Source organism: Mesoplodon densirostris, chromosome 1 (genome assembly GCF_025265405.1).
Source record: "Mesoplodon densirostris isolate mMesDen1 chromosome 1, mMesDen1 primary haplotype, whole genome shotgun sequence".
Taxonomy (NCBI): Eukaryota; Metazoa; Chordata; class Mammalia; order Artiodactyla; family Ziphiidae; genus Mesoplodon; species Mesoplodon densirostris.
In genome coordinates, this window is record NC_082661.1 from 177,438,372 (window position 1) to 177,461,272 (window position 22,901).

Sequence of the window (22,901 nt, forward strand, 5' to 3'; positions counted from 1 at the left end):
CTCGGAAGGGATAGGCCTCATAGTCAATTAACACAGAACCAGGGCTGGAAGAGACCTTCAGGGTCAGGACCAGACCATCTGATGCTTACATCCCCTGTCTGCTCTCTAGGCCAAGCACACGTCTTCTGGGACAGGGACCTCCTGGAGCTTGTTCAGAAAGCAGAGGTGGAAGGGAAAGATGTTCTTGTAATGGGTCGGTTGGGTCCTCTGCTCTTAAGGGTTTGGTCAGCAGCTGCCCCATTAGACCAGCCTCTGGCATAGCTCCCAGGCTGAGGATGCTGGCAGACAAACATTGTTTTTTTTCCTGTTCATTTAGTTACTTATTTTCAAGGGAATGCCTCACATAAAGCGACAGAGGGCTAGAATTTGCTTATGTCCCTCAACCTTAGTAATAAGTTGGTGATAACCTGCACGGGCCGTGCTACAGAGATCTGCACATCTGCTTCTTCTTTTTCCCTCTTCATGGGACTCAGGAATCCTGCCCCTCCCAAATCCTGCTCCCAAAGACCCTTCCCCCCATGTCCTCATCCACTCCAAGGTTTATAAACAAGGCCCAGAGGAGAAGCCAGGACTGGGCGGCAGTGGCGGCAGCCTGAGGGTGTTGGACACTGCCCTGTCTCACCAAGGCCTGGAATGTTCTGTACTATTTTTATAGGCTGGGCTAAAGAGGTCTTCATGAAGAAAAAGAAAAACGAATAAACGCTCATTGATGAATGAGCCTCTTGTTCCGGGGAAGCTGGCGGCGGGCGGAGGTGAGGCCTCAACACTCCCTCTGTCTCCGGGCAGGTGGGTGCTGTGGAGGTGAAGGCTCGTGGGGGGCCAGAGGGAGCAGAGAAACCAGGGCTGGCCTCGCTGGAAGAGGAGGCACTAGCTCCCAGCTGGACCACCTCCCCTAGCCCAGCTCCCTTACTCCAACCAGGTCCCATGGAGTGTAGAGTCAGTCAGTAGTCATCCCTCCCTCTCCTCCCTAAGCCCCAAGGGTTCCCAGAGCATTGCTGAGCCCAAGGCAACACTCTCTTGAGTTGTGTCCTATTTCAGATGCCTGGACAAAGGCAATATAGCAGAAAGGGCCTTACTTTCACATCTTCAAATCAACAAGAGGAAACCGAGCTAAAAAAGTACCCTGCGGCCATCGTGACTCCCACGCTCTCAGTTTTATCCTCTCGTGTATTCTGAATCGTCTTGGAGTGTCCTTGTATGTAGGAAGTGAATGGTTTCTATTATTATTGTCTTGTTTGATTTGGGTACAGCTTTGAGTCCCTGCAAAAAATAAAATAGTTTCTGTCTCTTCTTTTTCACAAAATAAATAAATTAAGTCAACCTGCAGTGTACAAATTGTTAATGTCCTGAGAAGTCCCAAAGGTCCATTCTCGGCATAGTCCTCAGAGCTCAGGGGTGGAGGCCTTGGCCCCAGAGGCACAGGAAGGGAAGAGGAAGAAGTCTGCAGTCCACACTAGGAGGGCCCCAGGAGCCAGAAAGGGCCTTGGATAGAGGTGCCTGCCCCCCACCACCCCCAGGTGGGGAACAGTGGAGGGAGCAGGGCAAGGGCTGGGGAGGAATGGCCAGTACTTCTGGGCCTGCCAGAACCATCCTGGCCCCACTCTGCCCCAGGATCAAGTTTTCAGAGCTGGAGTCCCTTTGGACCCCCAATTAGAGCCATTTCCCGGCACAATTTATTCTTGGAACAGAAAACCTAGAGACTTCCTCGATTGGCTGAATCCATGGTGATGGATGGTGATGGAGACCCAGCAGCTCGAACGCACTGACTGTAATGGATCCCACAAGATGGCCACTGTCCTCACCTTTTCAAAGGCTGGCTTCCTGCCAGGACACACACCCCCTTCCCTATGGCAACACTAGCTGGACCCAGATCCTGTATTTCCCTGCTCCCCATAATACTTAAAACAAAACTCAGCCCTCTGGGCTTGACAATGAGACGGATCTGATACAGAGGTTGTCCAGGAAATCAGAAACAGCCCTTAGTGAACTGCTGATGCTTCCTGCAAGTTCTGAGGTGGTACTGAGTTCTGCTCCCCAGTTTGGGGTGGGAATGGGGAAACGCTTCCACCCTGGGGACATCTGCTTGGTCATAGGCCCCTGATGCCCCAGGAAATATGTTAGGACCTGGGAGAGATGTTCAAATCTGGCCTCTTGGGGAGGGGGTGAGGATTGCTAACTTATGCTGCCTCTGGACACTCAGCAAAGAACGCCACTGGTTTCTGAGATTTGTTCCACATGGGATCAAACAGAAAAGCCCGTGGGGCACTGTGGGCTGCCATGTGGCCACCTTGGCTCTGGTCCTTCTGGGGGAAGGCTCCTCCTCCTCTTCCTCCAGCAGGAGCCAAAGTGCTCCCCACTGGTCTTCCCGGCCCCCCTCAGCCCCTCAAGCCCACAATGCTTCCAAGCAGCACTCCTGCAGAAACAAACCTGAAAACACAACCACAAGAGACCAAACCATAAATAACTTAAAAAAAATAAAAATAAAACATGCACCCCATCCCACATTGAGCAATACTCTTCCCAGAGCCCTAAATGAGGAATTCCAGACACTAACCACATAACCATGATGACCAACCATGTGGCTGACCTCTGTCCCCTGTCTTCTCAGGGTACGGGGTATCCTGATGTGACTTCTCCCTCAAGAGCACTCTGTATTTCCTTCTGGGCCTTGCCCCACAGCGGCCTGGCTGGAAATGACAGGACTCATGAGCTGCCTTTTGCCTCCAGGGACCACTGATGCTCCTGCCAGTCAGGCTTGAGGCCGCTTTTATATATGGACCTGCTCTTGGGGAGCCAACTGAGCTAGGACAGGGCCTTCGGGCTGCAATCACACGAGGGTCAGCCATGCCATTTCAAACCATGCTGCCTGCTGGCAGCAAGGACATGAATGGGTCAGGGGAGGTAGCCACGAGAATCTAAGGTGGGCAGAGGCCATGGACTTGGCAGTTCTGTATCCACCGTTCAGCCTCAAACTTGGATGGGGAACAGGGTCATGGCCCATGACTATATCATTCCCCCTTCCCCAAATAACTCTAAAAGGTAACCAGAGGCTTTTCTTTAGGTGTGTGATACAGATAAAGCATAAAGCAACGGGGAAGATTTTTTCTGTGTGTTTGTGTTTTTATGTTCTTCTGCCTGTGCGTGTGGTGTGAGTGTAGGTATTTGTCTTTATATGTGTATTTTTGTTTTGTAGCTCTATATAGAGCTGATTTCATCTCTCCCCAGGGACCCACCCAGATGCCACACTGGATTATGGAGAAATTCAGAAACTGAAAGGTTGACACTGAATACAGCAGGGGGTCTGACTGTGACTAGCCAGTGTCTGAAACCCCTTCTGGTTGTTAAATATTTGTGGACTCGGACCCACAGGGTCTACAGGCATCTATGTGTGTTTCATGTATATTTCTGTGTGTGTGTGTGTGTGTGTGTGTGAGAGAGAGAGAGAGAGAGAGAGAGAGAGAGACAGAGAGAGACAGAGAGAGAGAGGGGGAGAGAGGAGAGAAAGGCTTGTCAATAGGCTCGGGCTTGCCTGGGCCTGCTCAGGACACCACAGCCCCTTAGGTCTGGGTTTGACAGCCCTCAAAAGGACCGGCCACTGTCCTGTTCTCAGCGGGAAGCTCCAGGCCCACAGCTAGGGCGGGGAAGCGAGCGGGCTGCGGGCCTACTTCTACAGCGCAGGCGCCACCTACGCCCTGCACGTCTTCCTGCCCACCCCTGCGGCGGCGCTGCAGTCTCCCAGCTGGCCTGGGTGAGGCAGGCAAGGCGGGACTTTCACCAGGAGGGGTGCTCGACGCCCCGGGTCCCCTACGTGACCCAGAAGGTGCCGCGCTCCTCCAGCAGGCTGACGGAGCGGTTGGAGAGCGAGGCGGCGTCCTGCACAGGCTTGTAGCCAAAGAGGCGCATGGCGGGGCCGCAGGCAGCCTGTACCACCTGCGCTAGCTTGAAGGGCATGCTGAAGCGCCACTTCTCAAACTGCTCCGAGGAGTTCTTCTGCGTGGAGTAGATGCCGTCGTGCGCCGCCTGGGTGTTCTTCTGGATCCAGTCCTCCACCTGCGGGGTCAGGGGAATGCCTGCAAAGCGGTACATCTCCTGGGCCTTCTGCAGCGGCCTGAGGGCCACGTCCTCGTAGCGCACCAGCATGTAGCGGCCCCGCAGCCAGGCCGGCTGCCTCAGGCCCAGCTCAGCGGACAGGCGGATGCTCTCACAGTTGCCCTTCAGCCGCTGCACCTCCTCCTCCCTCAGCTGGTCCTGTCCCTTGGCCAGCCACTTCTTCCAGGTCTCGTACTTGTCGGCGAAGGCCACCATGCGGGAGGCTAGCACAGCGCGGGGGTCGCGCACCAGCTGGATGACGCGGAGGTCCAGGCGGGGGTCCTCGGCCAGCGGCTGCAGGAACTCCAGCTGCCGTATGCGGACAGCCTTGATTGCCATGTGCTCCTTGCGGCGGCAGGCCTCGGCGGCCAGCGTCATGTTGAGGAGGCCGCAGCGGCGATTCTTGCAGGGGTACTTCTCGAAGACCTTCTTGACGAGGGGCGTGCAGACGGGGTCCTCGCAGAGGGAGCGGCTGGAGCCCCGGCGGAACACGAACTGGGTCAGGTGGTCCTCGGGTGCCGGGATGATGAAATGCTCCAGGAGGTACAGGTCGCACAGGAAGAGCTGCTTGAGCACGTCGCGGTATACCAGGGCCGAGCCCGCGGCGTTGGCGCCGCCCTGCTCGAAGGTCACCGTGCGCTCGATGTGCCACAGCGGCTCGAAGAGGTAGAAGATGTTGCCCTGCTGATTGAAGAACTCGCCCACAAACGAGGAGCCCGTGCGCGTGGTGGCCATGAGAAGCAAGTGGCGCCGGGGCGGGGCCTCGGCGGGTGGGCGGGACTCCTGCTCCCACTCTGCGGTCTCCTCCTCAGCCTCCTCTGCCAGCGCCACGCCCAGCTGCAGACTGAGGTTTCGCAGGCGGCTCTGCAGCTGCGTGAAGGCCGAATCCAGCTCACTCAGGGACAGGAGAGATGCGTTCTCGGCCAAGACTAGGGCTGGGTCGGTGCTATTGGCATCTACCAGGGATTGGGGGATCTGCTTCAGTTTGTCCGAGACCCTGTGAGAACAGAGGGATACCGGGGTCAGTGACTGACTGGGGACTCCATCCCCTGTGCCACCCTGAGGAGCATCCCAGGATAATCACCCAGAAGCCGACTTTGAGGCAAGGATTTGAGTGTAAGTAGTTTATTTGGGACTTGATCACAGGAAGAACGGGTAAAGGGGTAGGGAAGTGAGGCAGGGAGGAAAGGAAGTCCGTAAGGGTGAGCAGGCTACCCCTGTGGCCAAATCGCTCTGCCGGAGGAACCCCAGGAGACGGTGTAGATAGAACACACCTCAGGATTCTCTACCCAAGGGGTGTGAAGCTCCCAGCTGGCCTTGACTGAGGGCTGCTCCCAGAGGCATTTACTCCCCAGGACTTGTGGCTTGCCAGTGTGCAGGTGGAGAGAATGCCCTCGGGTGGAGAGTTGCAGGATCTTGCAATAGGACCCAGTAGGCACAAACTGGAGCAGTCCATGCTAAGGAACCCAGGCAGGGCACTGACATAGTGCCTACTACATAGCCCTATTCCTAACCTACCCATCCTGGTTGATGCTTTCTTGCAGGGGTTGTGCTTGGGAGAGGAGGTCTGTGAAATCTTTCTATGTCTTGCAGGCCCACTAGCAGGGCCACTGCACACAGTAGTACATTGCCAACTCTAGGGGGCAGCATTCCCAGCGTAGCCGTTGTGAGTGCACACCCCTGCAGTTGAACAGTGCACAACCTGGGCAGCTGAACATGGCAGCCCTGCCCACCACGGTATCTGAACCAGGACCCCGCCTCACCCTCATCCATGACTTCAGATTGGTATAGGAGATATGCTGTTAATGTGAGGCATCGTCCTAGGCCAGGAAGTTAATTAATAATAATAACCATGGCCAGCAAGTATAGGACACCAACTGTGTGTCAGGCACAGGGCTAAATGCTTTTACATTTTCTTATTTAATCTTTACAACAAGGCAGGCCCCATCATTAGTCACATTTTACAGAAGAGTGACTTAAGACAGAAAAGTGAAATAATTTGTCTAAGCTGTCACAGCTAGAAAGGGCCAGAATCAGGGGAATTCCCTGGCGGCCCAGTAGTTAGGACTCCATACTTCCACTGCAGGGGTCATGGGTTCAATCCCTGGTGGGGGGACTAAGATCCTGAAAGACGTGCGCTGTGGCCAAAAAACAAAACAAAACAAAAAAAAGTGCCAGAATCAGGATTCCAACTCAGATTGCCTGAGTCTGGAGCCCAAGTCTCACAGCTGTGCAGTCATGAGGACATGGGCATGACCTACTGCCTGGGCACAGGAGAGGTCTGATGATTACTGGTTGAGGGATTGCCTTTGTAGGTCCACAGAGAGCCCTATAAGCTACCTCTCTGCCCCCACCCACCCCACCTTGATAGGGAAGACTTGTGCTTGCATCCCTCACCTTGATATGATTTTATTTTCCTTTTCAATGAAGACAAAAACCACCACCACAAAAGCCAGGAAAAGGGCATATTTGCTCCTCATTCTCAGGCTGTGCAGAAAGTGTCGGCAGTCCTGGGGCAGAGTGAGTCCTTTCTCCATGGGGAAGGGTAGGGCCATGGGCACTCAGCTTGGGGACATCACTCAGGACCTGGCTCGTCGTTCAGGTGGGGGACACCTGGTCCTGTGGAGAGATGAGCCGTCAGGACACCCTTGTCTGTAGATGAGAACAAACAGGAGCTTTTCCACCAGACTTTTGGGGACCACAGCCCTGTTTTGTCAGAACCCCAGACCCACTCTCCCAATGGACTATGCCCCAGAGACTTGAAATGAGGTCATTCAAAATACCAATGAACCTTCTGATTCGTCCATGTCACTTCCATCAGTTTATGCTTTGACCTCACACATGACTGAAAGGCAAGTGTATGAAAAGAATACTCCTTGCAGAAAACATGCTTGCAATAGCAAAAGAGTGAAAACATCTAAATAAAATACGATGGAGCAAGCAATGGATTATTATGCAGCCACAAAGAATAATGAGGTGGATCTACTAATGCTGACGTGAATAATCTACTATATATTCGGTTGGCCAAAAAGTTCGCTCAGGTTTTTCCATGTTACAGAAAAACCCAAACGAACTTTTTGGCCAGCCCAATATGTTATAATTTTATATATAAATAATGTATATATATTATACATAAGCAAGCTGCAGACATAGTGTGTTTATATAGGATAGGGTTTCTTAGCCTCAGCACTATTGACTTTTTAAAAAATTTTTATTGGAGTATAGTTGATTTACAATGTTGTGTTAGTTTCTGCTGTACAGCAGAGTGAATCAGTTATACGTATACATATATCCACTCTTTTTAAGATTCTTTTTCCATATAGGTCATTACAGAGTTCCCTGTGCTATACAGTATGTCCTTATTAGTTATCTACTTTATATATAGTAGTGTGTATATGTCAATCCCAATCTCCCAATATCCCCCCACTTTCCCCCTTGGTAACCATAAGTTTGTTTTTTACATCTGTGACTCTATTTCTGTTTTGTAAATAAGTTCATTTGTACCCTTTTTTTATATTCCACATATAATCAATATCGTATGATATTTGTCTTTCTCTGACTTACTTCACTCAGTATGACAATCTAGGTCCATCCATGTTGCTGCAAATGGCATTATTTCGTTCTTTTTTATGTCAGCACTAATAACATTTTAGATCAGATAATTCTTTGTTGTGGGGATTGTCCTGTGCATTGTAGGATGTTTAACAGCATCCTTGGCCTCTACTCATTAGATAACAGTAAGAATCCCCTTTGCTCAGATGTGACAATCAAAAATATCTCCAGACATTGTCAAATGTCCTCTGGGCAGGGGGAGGTACAAAATCATCCCAGGTTGAGAACCTCTGATGTAGTATGATCCCATTTGAAAAAAAAAAATTAAGGGAGAGAAAAGTGGACTGTGACCACAGGCATACACAAGGCCTGTAACAAAGGGACGGGTAGGTCAGGAGAGAAGGGTGGGGTGAGTCTTAATGTTTGCTGTGTAACATTGTACACTATTAGAAATTTTACCATGCAGATGTATAATTTGTTTTTGTTTTTTGTTTTTGGCTGCGTTGGGTCTTCGTTGCTGTGCGTGGGCTTTCTCTAGTTGCGATGAGCGGGGGCTACTCTTCGTTGCGGTGCCGGGGCTTCTCATTGCGGTGGCTTCTCTTGTTGCGGAGCATGGGCTCTAGGTGCGCGGGCTTCAGTAGTTGTGGCTCGCGGGCTGTAGAGCGTAGGCTCAGTAGTTGTGGCACACGGGCTTAGGTGCTCTGTGGCATGTGGGATCTTCCCGGACCGGGGATTGAGCCCGTGTCCCCTGCATTGGCAGGCAGATTCTTAACCATTGTGCTACCAGGGAAGTCCCGGATGTATAAATTTTAAAAAATTAACTAAAGGTTTTCCACCATAGCATGTGAATTCTAACAAAATCCTTCACATGGCCTCGGCCTTCAGGTCTCAGCTTTGTGGGGCAGCTTCCCCGGGATAGGTTAGGGCCCCCTCGGCCCCGCCACAGTACAAAGACTCCCTTTAGCACCTGAGACTTTGTCATAAAGCAGGCCCACTTGTAATGACTTGTTCAGTGCTGATCATCCCTTTGTGGAAGGCGGGGAGTTTGTCTGGCTCCCTCATTATCCCTTAGCACTGGGCCAGGCACACAGGAGACACTCCTGCATGGCTGCTAAATGACAGAATGGTTAAAGGAATAAATGACTCTTAACGGAAAGTATATATATTTTTTAAAGCTGGAGTAAAAACACCATTGCCCAATGGAGCCTGAATCACCATTTCTTTCACTCGTCCTCACCATCACACACACACTGTCCCGTACCACAAGCCCCAAGATTCCAGCACAACCCCCTCCTCCAAAAGTCTATCCCTTTCTCCACGAGGACCCTCATCCATGGGAGACAGTCTGCTCCAAGTTTGGAAAAATCTTATTGTGACCTTGTGCAGGACATCCAGGACCATCCTTCTTTCTGGGAAAGATGGATTTCTTCCGAGCTGATGACATGGGGGAGTGGGAGGGCAGAAAGGAGGGTCCCAGGGCTGCACCTTCATCACAAAATGGAAGTGGCTTTAGGGACAGCCAGAAAATCTACCCTCTGGAGAAAGCAGTGAGGCTTGTGTGAAGACAGATGTGTACCCTGGCAGCTGGAGTGGAGTTCCTCAGCTGTGCAGGGCAGAGTGCTGTTGGGGCAGCGGGCAGCTCTCCCTGGCAGAATGCTGGGGTGCTTTGTGAGTGTGGGTAGTTGGAGGGGAGCCAGGAGGGAAGAGGGCTGCAAGGCCATTTCAAGGGCAACTGAATATTTTTGCCTCTTCCTAATTCTTCTGGGCCATTTCCTATGCACTCATTAAACAAATATCTTCTGAGCACCTACTATGCGCCATTCTAGGCACACTGGCAATACAGCAGTGAACAAGCAGACCCGGCCCATACCCTCATGGGGCTTACACTGTGGTTGAAAGAGTCAACTAGAAGGATATGGGTAGATGAAATTTATTGAAATTTATAAAGTTACTACTCTATGCCTGGCGTCATGCTAAGCACTTGATTTGCATTTCCTCATTTCACAAAAGCCCTGTTAGGTAGCGACCATCCCATTTTACAGATGAGGAAACTGAGGTTGAGAGAGATTAATTAATTTGCCCAAGGTTCCTCCAGCAGCAGTCTGATCACCCCTCTCAGATCTATGTCATTCCAGCCTCTTGATGTTCCACAGTGACCCCACCCCCACCCCTGCCATAGCACATATGGTTGGGCTTTCCAGCTGATGGTCTGTCTGTCTCCCATTCCCAGACTGCAAGTTCTCTGGAGTCAGGACCAGCGTCTAGAATGGCACCCACCACATATCAGCTGCCCAGCAAACCAATGGTGAGTCAACGCGTTGAAGCTGGTGCCTGGAAGGCTGTCAGCATTCATTTGCAGAATGCCGGGCAGGGCCATGTTCCCCAGGCACCCAGTTTAGCCTGTGGTGGGACGCGAGGCCACCTATCCTGCTGGGACTGTGAGCCCCAGTACTGAGTCTGCAGAGCACAAAGGGTTGAAATCCTGGCTTTCTTCCCTCTCGGCTCTCAGCTGAGAGTTGCCTGGGTCTGATGATGTGAGGGAAGCAGAAGGAGCTAGGACCAAAAGTCCTGGGCTCTCGTCCTTTCTGCATGTCTACCACGCTGTGTGGCATTGTATAAGTGACTTAACCTCTCTGGGCCTCACTTTCTTCACTGGTAGCATGGAAAGGGTGGTTCCTACTGCATAAAGTTGCTGTGAGGAGCAGTATCTGGTACATGGGAGAGGGAGAAAAGGCAGGTGTGGCCCAGGGGGAGTTGCGTTCACTGGCCTCTCTCTTTTGGGTCTAACATCTTTGGTAAGATTTACAACTTTGGCTGCCTCGATGACAAAGATCCTCAACCTTCTCCTCCCCTCCCTTCCGGGCACTGGTTTCTATTTTTGAGTCGCTGTCCCAGCCCCCTCACCCCCCGAATAATACCAGATTCCTGAGAACCTTCACGACATTGCCCTAAAAGGAAGACACAAGGGTGAAAACTTCCTCCAAATGAAACCGCAGGCAGGCTGTTGGCTCCTTTGCCCTGCCCAGGCAGGCTACCCTTAGGGTTAGCTTTGGCAGGCCAGTAGGCAAGTGGGCAGGCAGGCGAGAGAGGTTTAGACCCGGGGGTAGCAGAGGGTCACAGATGCCAGGAGGTCACGGGTCATGAGGGACGAGGACAGGGCTGGGATGGGGGTCACTGAGGTAGAACCTGGCCTGCAGGAGGCCCTTTGCGAGAAGTGTGTCTGTGATATCTGTGACACTGGGCAAAGCTTTGTGCTACCTCCCTCCCCCAAACCAGTGGTGCCCCCCTTGCTTGGTTCATGGGAAGAATGAAAAATCCCTTCCTTTTCTTGGCGGACGCCATCTCCCAGGGGAGTACTTGATACCTTTCCTCCCCCCAACACCAGCAAAAGGAAATTGTGATAGCCAAAGGAAAAGGTGATATGTCCCTGCTGGGATGCCAGTGGAGGTCATATTTCCAGGGCACCAAGGTCAGTGCTGAAGAAGGCCAGGGGCATGTGCCAGCCCAGCTCTGCCTGGATGCAGTGGGGAATGGGGCAGCCATCCTGGGCCCAGTTATACTCAGTACTCAGCTCAAATGTCCCCTCCTCCGGAGTCCTTCCCTGACCACTGACCTAATGTTGACCATCTCCCCTCTTCCTATCATGTTCCCTCTCAGCACCCTGCTTTATTTCCTTCCGGGATGGAAATGTACTTGTTTGCTGCCTATTTCAGTCACTGGAATGTGAGCTCCCTGAGGGGAGAGCTCTCTGTCTGCTTCATCTTTGTATGCCCAGTGCCCTGCTCCATGTGCACCAGGCATAGTAGGTGTCTCATAATTTTTGTAGAATGAATAGATGGATGCCTTTTCCAAAGCACTTAGCCCACTGTGAGATGCTTAATCATTCTAAGTTGATGGAAAATACAAAGAGGAAGAAGAAAAAGCCATTGTTTCCTGAGTGAAGCATATGTGTGCGCTGTGACCTGTGCTGCGGGTGTGCACTGATTATATGCCTTGAGTGTGTACTACGAGCATGGGCTGAGTGGATACTACACGTATATACTACATGTGTGTGCTACGAGTGTGTACTATGGGCAAACCCTGGCGCTTGGGGCTTCACATACATCAGTCTCTTGAATTATATCAATCCAGGATGCCTTTTTGAGGATAAAGAAACTAGGCCTTGTGGCTTTCAGTTCCAAGTCTCTCCAGCCATGTGCTAACAGTAGGGAGGACAGAAACCAACGAAGGCATCCCAGGCAATCTCAGTGACGGAGCACTGGAAAGAAAGCAGGCTGTGACCTGAGGCCTGAAACTCTCGGCATCAGCTCCCCTACCCGGCTCTCCCTTCGGAGGCCTTTCTGCTCAGGCCTCCCTCGTGACCTGGCAAGGGGCCTTCATAAGAGAACAGTTTTCTACTTGGATGGCTCCCAGGCAGGCCCTGGGCCCGCCGCTCCCTCCCGTTGGGGAGGTGGGGTCCCAGAGTCTGCTGCACGGCGCTCTGATAAGGGATGGGCCCTGCCAGACGTTGCATCAGGCATCAAAGCTCCACTCCCCTCCCTTGGCTTGCTCGGGGCCAAGAGCACGGTGGGGACTGGGGCCTCAGCTGTGGCAGGCCCTGCTCACAGCCTTTGCACTGGGCAGGAGGAGCAGCCGCCTGAGCCGAGGGAGGCCAGGAGCTGAGATGGACGAGGCTCCTGTACAGAGATGTGAGCAGTGAAGCCCATCGTGGGAAAATTCTGAACTAACTCATGAGCTGCAGCCCTAGGGGGCCGGGAGGCTGCCGCAACCATGCCGTGTCGCCAGACACCTGGGAAGGGAGACCTCGGGGGCCTTTCGGTGAGTTGTCTCTGGATCCCCTAGAGTGGAGACGGAGGGCAGGAGCACATGTGCTCATAGGTGACCTCTGCTTGGGGGATGCAGGAGTCCATCCAGTGGCCTGTCCAGGCAAGGTTCTGTTTCACAAAGGGACGTCCAGAGATGGCTTGGGCTGTCGAGCTTAGCATCTGACAAGAGAGTAAATGGCCAGGAGCCGTTGGATGAACCAGTGAGAGAAGGAATGAGAGAACGAGGAAGTGGATGGAGGCCTGGCTGATGGATGCTCCCCTGCGCAGCCCGGGGCTATCATTCCTCCCCAGGTCCTCACATCCCAGGGCTCCAGCTTCCTCTCCCAAGAACAAACCATCTAAAACTTCCTTTTGGGCACATGTCCAACCTCAGCCAAGATAGAGCCAGAGTACGTGCTCCAAAGGTGGAGGTATGTGTCACCTGAGTGGCAGTGGGCATCCAAGAACTCGTGAGAAGCTGTGGGCCAGAGCCACGAGGTGGAACATGGGGCTGAGGCCAGCCTGGTGGGGGTGGGACCTCCACAGACTCGGAGGGAGCCAGCCCTGGCCGGGACAGACCCCGCTGCCCCTCGGCCCCGTTTGGCTGTGCGGGGGGGTATGGGGCAGCACACTCTCTACCCCCGGGGCCTGCTCAGCTGTGTGAGAAGCACATCCTGTGCAGAACGCTGACGGCTGCATGGATACGGGCCCCGAGAACACTCCCAGCCTCCCTATCCGCACAGGTACCTCCCGTGCCTCTCACGCTGAACCCTAGGTCCTGGGCCACGTCGGAGCTGACCCACTGCTCTGGGCTTTCCAGCCCTTGCCCAATCAGGAGCTGCAGCAGAGGCTGGTGTCCAGGAGGCCCATAGCCATGCAGCCAGGCAGCCTGGTGAGGAGTCTGTTGGCTTGTTTGGAACCGACCTGGACGTGGGCCGAGATTCGTGGCCAAGGATGTGCACCCAGCTCTGGAAGTCCAACGTGTGAGAAGCGACTTGAGTGTCTCAGCAGACAGGGCTGGCTGAGTAACTGCGGCGCATAAGCCAGGCAGGGGTTAAAAATGCTGATGCGCAGCTACAAAGATGGAGTATTAAGTGATGATTCTTTTCACTTTCTACCCTTTTGGATTTGAATTTTTGACAACCATGAACATGTACCACTTTAGTTAATAAGCTTTAAAATCTCATCTGAAGCTTAAAAAGAGAAATGTAAGATTACTTTGAAAGCGGCGTGGAAAATGCATTGGAAGAAGGAAGGACTGGAGGCCGGGAGAGCAGGCTGTCCCTTCTGCACTGGTCCAGGAGAGAGGGGGCAGCCTGAGCAAGCAGGGATAGAGCAGACAAGAGGAAGGACAGACATGTGAAACCTTAAGGAAACCCGCGTGGTGCCTGTGACTTGCATAGCGTGGATGAGCCTTGAGGACAGTATGCTTATGAAGTGAAATAAGCCAGACACAAAAGGACAAATCCCGTATAATTCAACGTACATGAGGTCCCTAGAGGAGTGAAATTCATAGAGACAGAAACGAGAAGGGTGGTTGCCTGGCCCTGGGGGGAGGGGAAATGGGGAGCTGGTGTTTAATGAGGACACAGGGTCAGTCTGGGAAAATGAAAAAGTTCTGGAGATGGATAGTGGTGAAGGTGGCACAACACGAATGCACTTAATGCCACTGAACTGTGCACTTCAAAATGGTTAAAATAGTACATTTTATGGTATGTCTATTTTCCCCAGTAAAAAAAAAAAAAAAAAGAATTCATAAACAATAGGCAGGGTGAAGGAGGGCAACAGAGGACTCCAAGAGGATCCCTGGTTCCTTCCTTGGACAGCATTCCTGTTCTCTGCTGCACCCACAGCGCCTGGCACGTGGCAGGGCTCATAATGTTTGTGAGGTGAATGAATGGATTCATAACTGTGTTTAAGAATTGGCTGAGTTTCTTGTAGTTTCTCTTCCCCCATGTTAGTGAGGAAGATGACTAACATGCCATTGATTTTATATATAGAGAGAGAGAGAGAGGGAAAGAGAGACAGAGAGACAGACATAGAGACACAGACAGACATTTTGGAAAAGCCTGAACAAATTATACAGTGACTGTTTTGACTTCTTTGCTTTTACATATTGACTTTGAAGCCCTGTGACCTTAGGAAAGGAACTTAAACTCGAGTGGTTTCATTATTTATAAATGGGACACTTAACAGCATCTACTGTATACTCAGTGGTCATGAGGAACTCAATAAGGTGCTAGTGAAATGCTTAATCCAAGCCCAAGTTGTGATAAATGGTCCTACTAAGGAACCACTCACCCTGTCTTTACAGATGCAGCAGACTCTGTGGCTTGTGACTAGTGGCAAGTACTGGAATGGTTGCAGTGGGGTAGGAGTCTCAGTCCCCTAAAAATACCAGGGTGAAGGAAACAGTGATAACCTGATCTGACCATAGCTAGAAACACCCCTCAGGCAGAGCCAACATCTGCTCATTTATGGATAGCATTTGGCTCTGGGCATCTCATCCTCACTCTCAGCCTCATCTGGGGATAAACTTGCTGACTTTCCCCATCCCAAGCACTGCAGTCACCTGTAGCCCTGAAGCAGCAGAGCAGCCAGAGAGAGGCCCAGAAACACCATAGGCAGAACCCTTAAGGATGCTCTCTCCCAAGCTTCCCTATAGGCCAGAGCTGCTCACAGATTCCATATGGCCCCCAATCTCCAGGAAGTGCTGAGTGCGCTGACAGGAGTGTGGCTGCAGAATGACAGAAGCCATGGGGTACAATGGACCCCTGCGGAGTAGCCAGCTCCACTCTGGCTGTGGTGAACAGAGGCATCAGGCCTCAGATCTGTCAGGCTGAGGTCAAGTTGAATGCCAGTGGATTTTGCCCCCGGGACAAAATCATGCTGTCAGCAGGGACTCAGGCCAGCAGCCTTACACAAAGCAGCTCGGCTTTCCAACTCTAGCTGTACTTGCCTTCAACTGTGCAAGTGTGCATTTCTTTCGGAAAGGTCCAAGAGAAATCTGTCCTATACACTACCCCACCAATCATGAAAAACATGGCTTTTGCCCTAAAACTGCAGAATGTCAGGACTGGAAAGGATTGGAAATTTTCTTATCCACCCTTCCTCATTTTTCATCTATAGCAATTCAGGTTCAGAGAAGGGAAGTGCTTGACCAAGGCATAACTGGATGGTGACAAAACTTGAACTACTACATAGGTCTCCTGCCTCCCAGGTTAGTGATGGCCCTGCCAAACTTTTTCACCCTGACTCTCATAGCTTAGCCCACTCAAAAACCTTCAGCACAGGGATGTCAAATAAATGGTACACATTCCACTCAGCAGTCCTATGCCTGGGGCAGACATCACTAATCAATCATTGTCCTCTTTTCAGCTGAGACTAGATGTAGCCTCATAAGCCTTCTCAGTTCAGTGCCAATCCATTAGAGCTGGCATGTGAGATCAAACCAGTTTGCCCCTCCAACTTTACAGGATCCTTACTGGCTACCAAACAAAATTCCTCACCCCACTTTAGTTTACCATTCTGCTGTCTGACATCACCCCTCAATGCCAGCCAAATTCCAAGTCTCCTCCTACATAAACCTTCCATTCAAGCACATGTGCCTTGTACATCCATCCTCCAAGCTTTTCATTTAACACATAAAGGCCATCACTGAACAAAACACCACAGATTACAATTAATGGTGAGGTCACTAAGAATAGTTAAAGCATCAAAATTTGCAAAAAAAAAAATTGCTTTTGAAAAGAACTGCAATGGATGCAAGGTTCTTATAATTCTACCTTTCTCCCTCGCTTGGCTTGTGCTTTCATGAACGAGAGTGGAGGTAGTGTTACAGAGAGCCTAGGACGCGGCACAGAACGGCTGCCCATCCATTCCACACCACAGCTGGCAAAGATCTTCACACGGCTAATTTTATATTGTTACTCACATGCCTTTATATGTTTTTATGAATGCCAAAATTTTAAAAGTCTCAGGGCTTTCCTACAAAGTGTTTTTTGGATTTTGGGAAAATTTGGGCAAGTCCATTGGAGTGTGTCTTGAGTGTGAACATAATCTGCCATGGGTATTACAGCAGAAAAAGGTTGAGGCCAATTGCCTAAAGAAAGCATATAAGGGAAAATCAAAATGATGCGTGGTGCCACTTTTTCCCATACTAGATTGAAGAACCAAATGTTCCATAATATATTGTGTGGGTGAAATTCTAGGGAAACAACTGGCAGAAACGTGGTGCTCACCAGGTACCCACATGCCCTCTACCTTCCCCAGCCCCTCCTGCAGTTAGGCTGGGCCAGTGACCAGGTTCTGACCTGTGGGGATGCAGGTTAAAGTGATATAAGCCACTTCAAGTCCTGGTCCTTAAAATGTTCCCACACATTCTCCAGGTCCTCTCTTCTCTTGCTGTGGCAAGACTGGAGGCCACATGTTCCAATAGCTTAATACAATGTGGAAGCAGCCCAGATCCTGATCCGCTGCTTGGAGAGTCACCCCACCTGCATCAGATGTGATGCAAGTACAAAATTAGCTTTTGTGGTGCTGAGCCATCATGACAGGATTTCTGAGATAACTGGGAAGAGAAAAACTCTCAATGCATAAGCCCAGGATCCCCTTCCTGCTTTCTCCTACTGACTGACATTCCTAAGGAGACTTTCTGCACCGGACAGTGTTCATGTAAGGGACAGATGGAGAGGAGAATTTCTTTTGCTCCCTGTTTTTTTTTTTTTCCAATCCTACTGTCTTCAATGCAGAGGATACAGAATTTGGATCGTCCAGGGTGGTCTGCAGTCCCACAGTTTCCTCAAGCCCCCATTTAATCCTTCCTGTTAACAGTAGGCAGGGGCTTTATTCCTTGTGACTCTTCTCTTTTTCACCAAGGAGTTCTGCCCACCATCCAGGCGCCAGATCTGTAGGGGAGGTAGCGGTAGGAGGGAGGGGAGCAGCCTGGGTCTTAGCCCACACTGACTACTGCTATTGTCTGGGCTGATCAATGGCCACGAAGGAGTCCATCTATATCCAGCCCTTGGAGAGGAGAGCCGGAGTCTGAAGGTGGGGAGAGAGGTCCGGGCTGTCAATGTCTAACTGCTCTGAGGACTAGACAGGGGGTACTTGCAATCAGACTTGGTTTGGGTGCCAGCTCTCCCATTTATTATCTAGTGATTTTTAAAATTAATTAATTAATTAATTAATTAATTTATAGCTGTGTTGGGTCTTCGTTGCGCGTGGGCTTTCTCTAGTTGTGGTGAGCAGGGACTGCTCTTCGTTGTGGAGCACGGGCTTCAGTAGTTGTGGCACGTGGGCTCAGTAGTTGTGGCTCGCGGGCTCTAGAGCGCAGGCTCAGTAGTTGGTTGTAGTGCACGGGCTTAGTTGCTCTGAGGCATGTGGGATCTTCCCAGACCAGGGCTCGGACCTGTGTCCCCTAGCATTGGCAGGCAGATTCTTAATCACTGTGCCACCAGGGAAGCCCTCTCTAGTGATTTTAAGCAAGGTATTTAACTGCTCTGAGCCTGGGTCAGCCCCACAGGTTGTTGTGAGCATCAGGTAAGCTTTTGTGAGGCTCTGAAAATAAGGAGGACTGCACACAGGCTGGTCATTATTACAGGTCTGGACCAGTGTGAGCCAGATCCTATCTATGCTGATGGTACTGTTGGTTTACACTCTGCACGCACATCTCTCTCCCAGCTGGGCTGCAGGCTGCCGCAGGGGAAGGACACTGGCTGATTCACTTTGCCTTTTCCTATGGAACCAGCCCAGAAAATCCTCGCCTTCTGTGGCTTTGCTGCTGCTATTACTATGGGCCAAGGACCCTCCTTTCTGGCATGATTTGGAGGGCCGCTCACCTACTGCATCAGGTCCCAGGCCTAGACACACCTGGATATGGCAGTTGCCAAACAGTTTCAGCCTTCTCAGCTAGGAGGGCAAGTCATTTCAATTCCTGGGCCAAGGCCGATCAATTGGAAATGGCTGCCTGAAGCGTGTTTGAAAAGGTCGATCTCCGCGGGAAAAGAGTGTGGTGACTGCTTGGTGATGTCTGCTGCAGCTAGAGGGGTAGCATGCTGTTGTGCATTTGCTGAATCTGCTTGAGCACTGCTTTTTGACCCTGACAGCATGTGAGAATTATCTGGAGTTTCAGAAATTGCTGAGGTCCGGGTCCCACACCCAGAGATTATGACTGAATTGGTCTGGGTATGGCTTGGGCATCAATTGTTTAAAGCTCCTTAGGTGATCGAAGATTGAGAGCCGTGCCTTAAGAGAGCACCCAGCTTCCTTAGAGAGCGCCACCTCAGGGCATCTCAGACAGCGGAGCTGCTGCCGGTGTGCACCCTAGTTCAGCAGCAAGGCCATACTGACAGGAGGGTTGCTGATCTCTTGTTGACCAGGCGTGGATGCCGGGTGAACATGCCAGTATTCTTGTTTTACTTGGGATACGGTGCTTGGGAAGCTTTTAGGCCTATGTTTGAGTGGTCCATTGAAAACCAGCTCCCTTATACCGTAGCATATTGCTCTGCAATAAAAAGGCATGCACTACAGATACAACAACTTGAATGAATTTGGGAGGTATTGAGTGAACAAAGCCAATTTCAAAAGGTGACATACTGCATGATTCCATTTATATAACATTCTTGAAATGACAAAATTATAAGATAGCAGAACAGATTAATATTGCCAGGAGTTAAAGAATGGCGAGGGCAGAAGGGAAGTGGGCATAACTATAATACAGCAACATGAGGGGTCCTCGTGGTGATGGAAATGTTCCGAATCTTGCCTATATCAGCATCAGTATCCTGGTTGTGATATTGCACTAGAGTTTTGCACCACTGGGGGAACCGCTTAACGAGTTCCAGGGATCTCTCTGTATTATTTCTTAAAACTGCACATGTATCTGTAATTATCTCAAAACCACAAAAAGTGTAATTAAATAGAAAAAAAGAAAAGAAAACCAGCCGCCACAACAGTCGGAAGGTTTTAAAGAGGTCTTTGGAAAATGGAGCTAGAGGTGGGTGATAAGATTGAGCAGAAATGGCCTTCCTGGGGCAGGAGTGAAGGAGTTGAGTCCAATCTGGAATTCCGAGTTTGGCTTTTTGGAACACCACGGACTGGCCACCCTCCTGGAGTCTATTCACGTGCAAGGACAAGCTTGGGGGCTTTTTGAGGAAGTAAAACGATGAGGAAGCCCATCCTCACAGGAGGGGAAGAAGAAAGACGGGGACAGGACTCTGGAGGGGATGACACGACATCTGACCCTCTCATCAGCTGGAAGGCCTGGTGTGAGCTTCGGTTAGGAGAGGAGCTAGGAGGCCACTCAGGACTAGGTGCTCAGGCTGTGCTTCCACAGGGCTCAGAGACCCCGAGGAGGCCTGAGCAGGTGGGTCAGGCATGGCCTTGAACTGAGGAGGTCTGGGCAGCCATGCTAACTGTGCCAGTTACCTCGCACTCAAGGGTTGGTGATACCTGGGGATGCCTGGTTATCTCTGAACTGCTCACGGGACCTACCACTGGGCAGAGCAAGCTTCAGGCTGCTTTATGGCAATTCTGTAGCTCCCAGGCAAGAAGGAGGAAGAGAAGGGTCTGAATAACTAAGGTGGAATTTTTGAAAAGTGAATATATTTGGGAAAGTACCTAGTGAGCCTCTGGCTGATAAAAGCTCACATTCAACCAGTAAATTCATTTGCTGAGTACTTGCTCTGGGCAAAGCATGGGAAGAGGCATTGGGAATAGAGGGAGGAAAAGAGTCTGTGCCCTAGGGGAGCTGAATCATAACAGAAGTTAACACTTCTAATGAACCAGGCACTGTTCCAAGCACTTCACACACATAAATATATTTAGTCCTCAGAACAACCCTGTGAGAAAGGTACCACGGTACCTTCATAGATAATAATCATCACCCCCTATTAAAGCAAGCGGTGGCCAAACAACTTGCCCTCAGTTATAAGGTGGGATTGGAACCCAGGAAGTCTGTCTCCATAGTCCACAGACTCAACCACTATGCTGTAGCGCTGAGCGGGCAGATTTAGCCAAAAGGCAGGAGCTGTACAGCAGTGGGCAGATCAGAGTCTTGGCCAGGACCTGTACCAACTTGTGTGACTCTGAACAACTCTCTGGACCTCTTTATATCTCACATTCCTTCTCTAAGACATGCATGGCCCCAAATGCAGGGCTGCAGGAGAGCCTTCAAAGAAATGTGCTTTGGAGGCACTGGGCCATTGCTGGCCTTCCGTGAAATGGGAGCTTACTCGTCACCCCACACAAGCAGTTGTCACTGGCTGCAGGTGACAATGCGTAGAATGCTGCTCCTGGCCCCAACCCTGCAGTTCTGCACGGGAGCTGGGTTGCTGCAGTAGGGCCAGATCCCAGAGACTGAGTGGGCCTGCAAGTCTGAGGCAGCGTCATGACATGCAGAGGGAAGAACAGGCTGGCACCCCTGGGCTCCATTCCTTCAGAACCAAGTCCAAACTCTTCCACGTGGTGCTCCACCTGGAAACAACCTGGCCCACCCTAGCATTCCAATGGGTCGTCACATGTTCCTCCATGCAGCCTCCCCCCTGGCCAGATGTAGCCATCACTAGCAAAGGACACAAAGACAGAACATGGCAGAACTGGGATTTGAATCCATGTCTGTTTGGCTGCAAAGTAGGGGCAGTGCCGTAAGGTGGAGAGAGAACAGATTAAGGGGTCAGATGCACCTGAGTTCCTTCTGTTCCAGCTCTGCCATCCACTAGCTGTGTGACCCCAAGTGAGTGCCTCCTATTTCTGTGCCTCGTCTATAAAATACGGTTAGTAATAGCCCTGTATTAACACATTACCACAAACTCTGTAGCTTAAAACAGCACATATTTATTATCTTCCAGTTCTGAATGTCAAGTCCAAGATCAGTTTCACTGGCCTAAAACCAACGTGTCAGCAGGCCTGCATTCCTTCCGGAGTCTCTGGGAGAACCTTCTTCCTTGCCTTTTCCAGCTTCTAGAGGCTGCCTGCTTTCCATGGCTCATGGCCCCTTCCTCCATCTTCAAAGCCAGCAATGGCTGGTTGAGTCTTTCTTAATGCATTACTCAGACCACCTCTTCTGTAGTCCAATCTCCCTAGGATAAGGACCCTGATGATTACACTGGGCCCACTTGGATAATCCAGGATAAGCTCCCTATCTCAAAATCCTTAATCACACTGCAAAGTCCCTTTTACCGTGTGACGTAACATGTCCACAGATGTGGGGATTCATATGTGGAGATCTTGTGTGGGGGGGCATTATTCAGCCTCCCACAAGCACATACCCCATGAAACCGGATGCTGCAAGTTAAATGCTCAGCACAGTGTTTAGCCAGTAGGAGACTGGTGATGCTTAATCTCCGCTGGGCATGAGAAGCACTTTGAGAGCTTTTACAAAATAGTGCCTGGGATTCACTCCTGAAAATTTGGGGGTGGGGGAAGTGTCTATGCTTTGCAATTTTTATAAGCTCCCTAGTGACTCTGTGGGGTAGCCAGGGTGGGGCTGACTATAATAAGCACTGAATTCATGTCAGCAGTTATTCTTATTCCCACAGCTACTTAGCACTGAGCCTCAGTGCCCAGGAGCTGGTCAATAGATGCTTGTTGAATTAGACTGAAGTGAATCACTCCTGGGGCCCCAAACTACCCCTGGGATGGGATGGGAGGGGTGAGAGGGCTTCTCACTGCTGCATCAGGGCCTGAAGAATGAGGTTCTGTGGGCAGACAGAGGCCTTGGCCTCTGAATCAACCTCACACCCAGAAGTAGCTGCCTGGGGAGCTGGAGTCTTTCCTCCTCCCCGAAGTCCAGTCAAGGGGGCCAACCGGGCAGAAACCAGTCATCAACGGGCCATTGTTAATGGAACAGAAGGGCTCTGTGCCCATTTAACACTTCTCTCCCTCACGAAGCTGCTCCCAGCTGAGGGCTGGCTTCTGGAAAACTGCAGGGCTGGGGCAGGGCCCCAAGGCTACGGAGGGGAAGGGGAAGGGGAAGGATTAGGGGTGGGGGCTGAGTCCCCTGGTTGGAGGAACAGAGGCAGCTTGGAACTATAGGCCAGTTTCAGAAGTTAGCAGGCTGAAAAGCTCGGGTGCTGATGCGGGCACTCAGGCCAGGAAGTTTCCCATTAAAGCTGGCAATCCAGGGACAGTGAAACCCACCAGACCCCAACCAGAACCAGGGGACAGCTTTCTCCGTGGGGTGGTCACACTTCACCTACCTTCTTCTGTTTAAAAAAAACAGAAAGGTGAAATCCACACGGTAAATGGCACCTTTCATTGCCTATAGAACAGTGTTTTCAAAAGGGCTGGGGGCGTTTTATGTTCTGTGGGCTTGGTATTAAGAGGCAGGCAATTCAACCAGGATTGGGCATAAATGTCCTTTTGCTTAGCAGACCTTTTTTCAGCACTTGATATTAATAGTGAGCTGGATTTCAGGAGGGTGGTGTTGAAGACCCCAAAGACAGTTGCCTGATC

General features: G+C 51.0%; 1 protein-coding gene across 4 annotated transcripts in view; it reads right to left on the bottom strand.

Annotated features, from left to right (window-relative positions):
* Window positions 1–375: 375 nt before the first annotated feature.
* Window positions 376–22,901, bottom strand: part of CHST3 (carbohydrate sulfotransferase 3) — a 39,636-nt gene continuing 17,110 nt past the window's right edge. For 3 of the 4 annotated variants that reach the window (XM_060112364.1, XM_060112346.1, XM_060112337.1), the window contains 2 exons: window positions 6,487–6,708; window positions 376–5,086 (listed from right to left, as the gene is read on the bottom strand). In XM_060112364.1, the coding sequence (XP_059968347.1) occupies window positions 3,805–5,086; window positions 6,487–6,644 (1,440 nt within the window). In that variant the 5' untranslated portion in view covers window positions 6,645–6,708 and the 3' untranslated portion in view covers window positions 376–3,804. Of the gene's footprint in view, window positions 5,087–6,486; window positions 6,742–22,901 lie in introns of all 4 variants that reach the window. The other variant, XM_060112355.1, reaches the window with a different exon arrangement.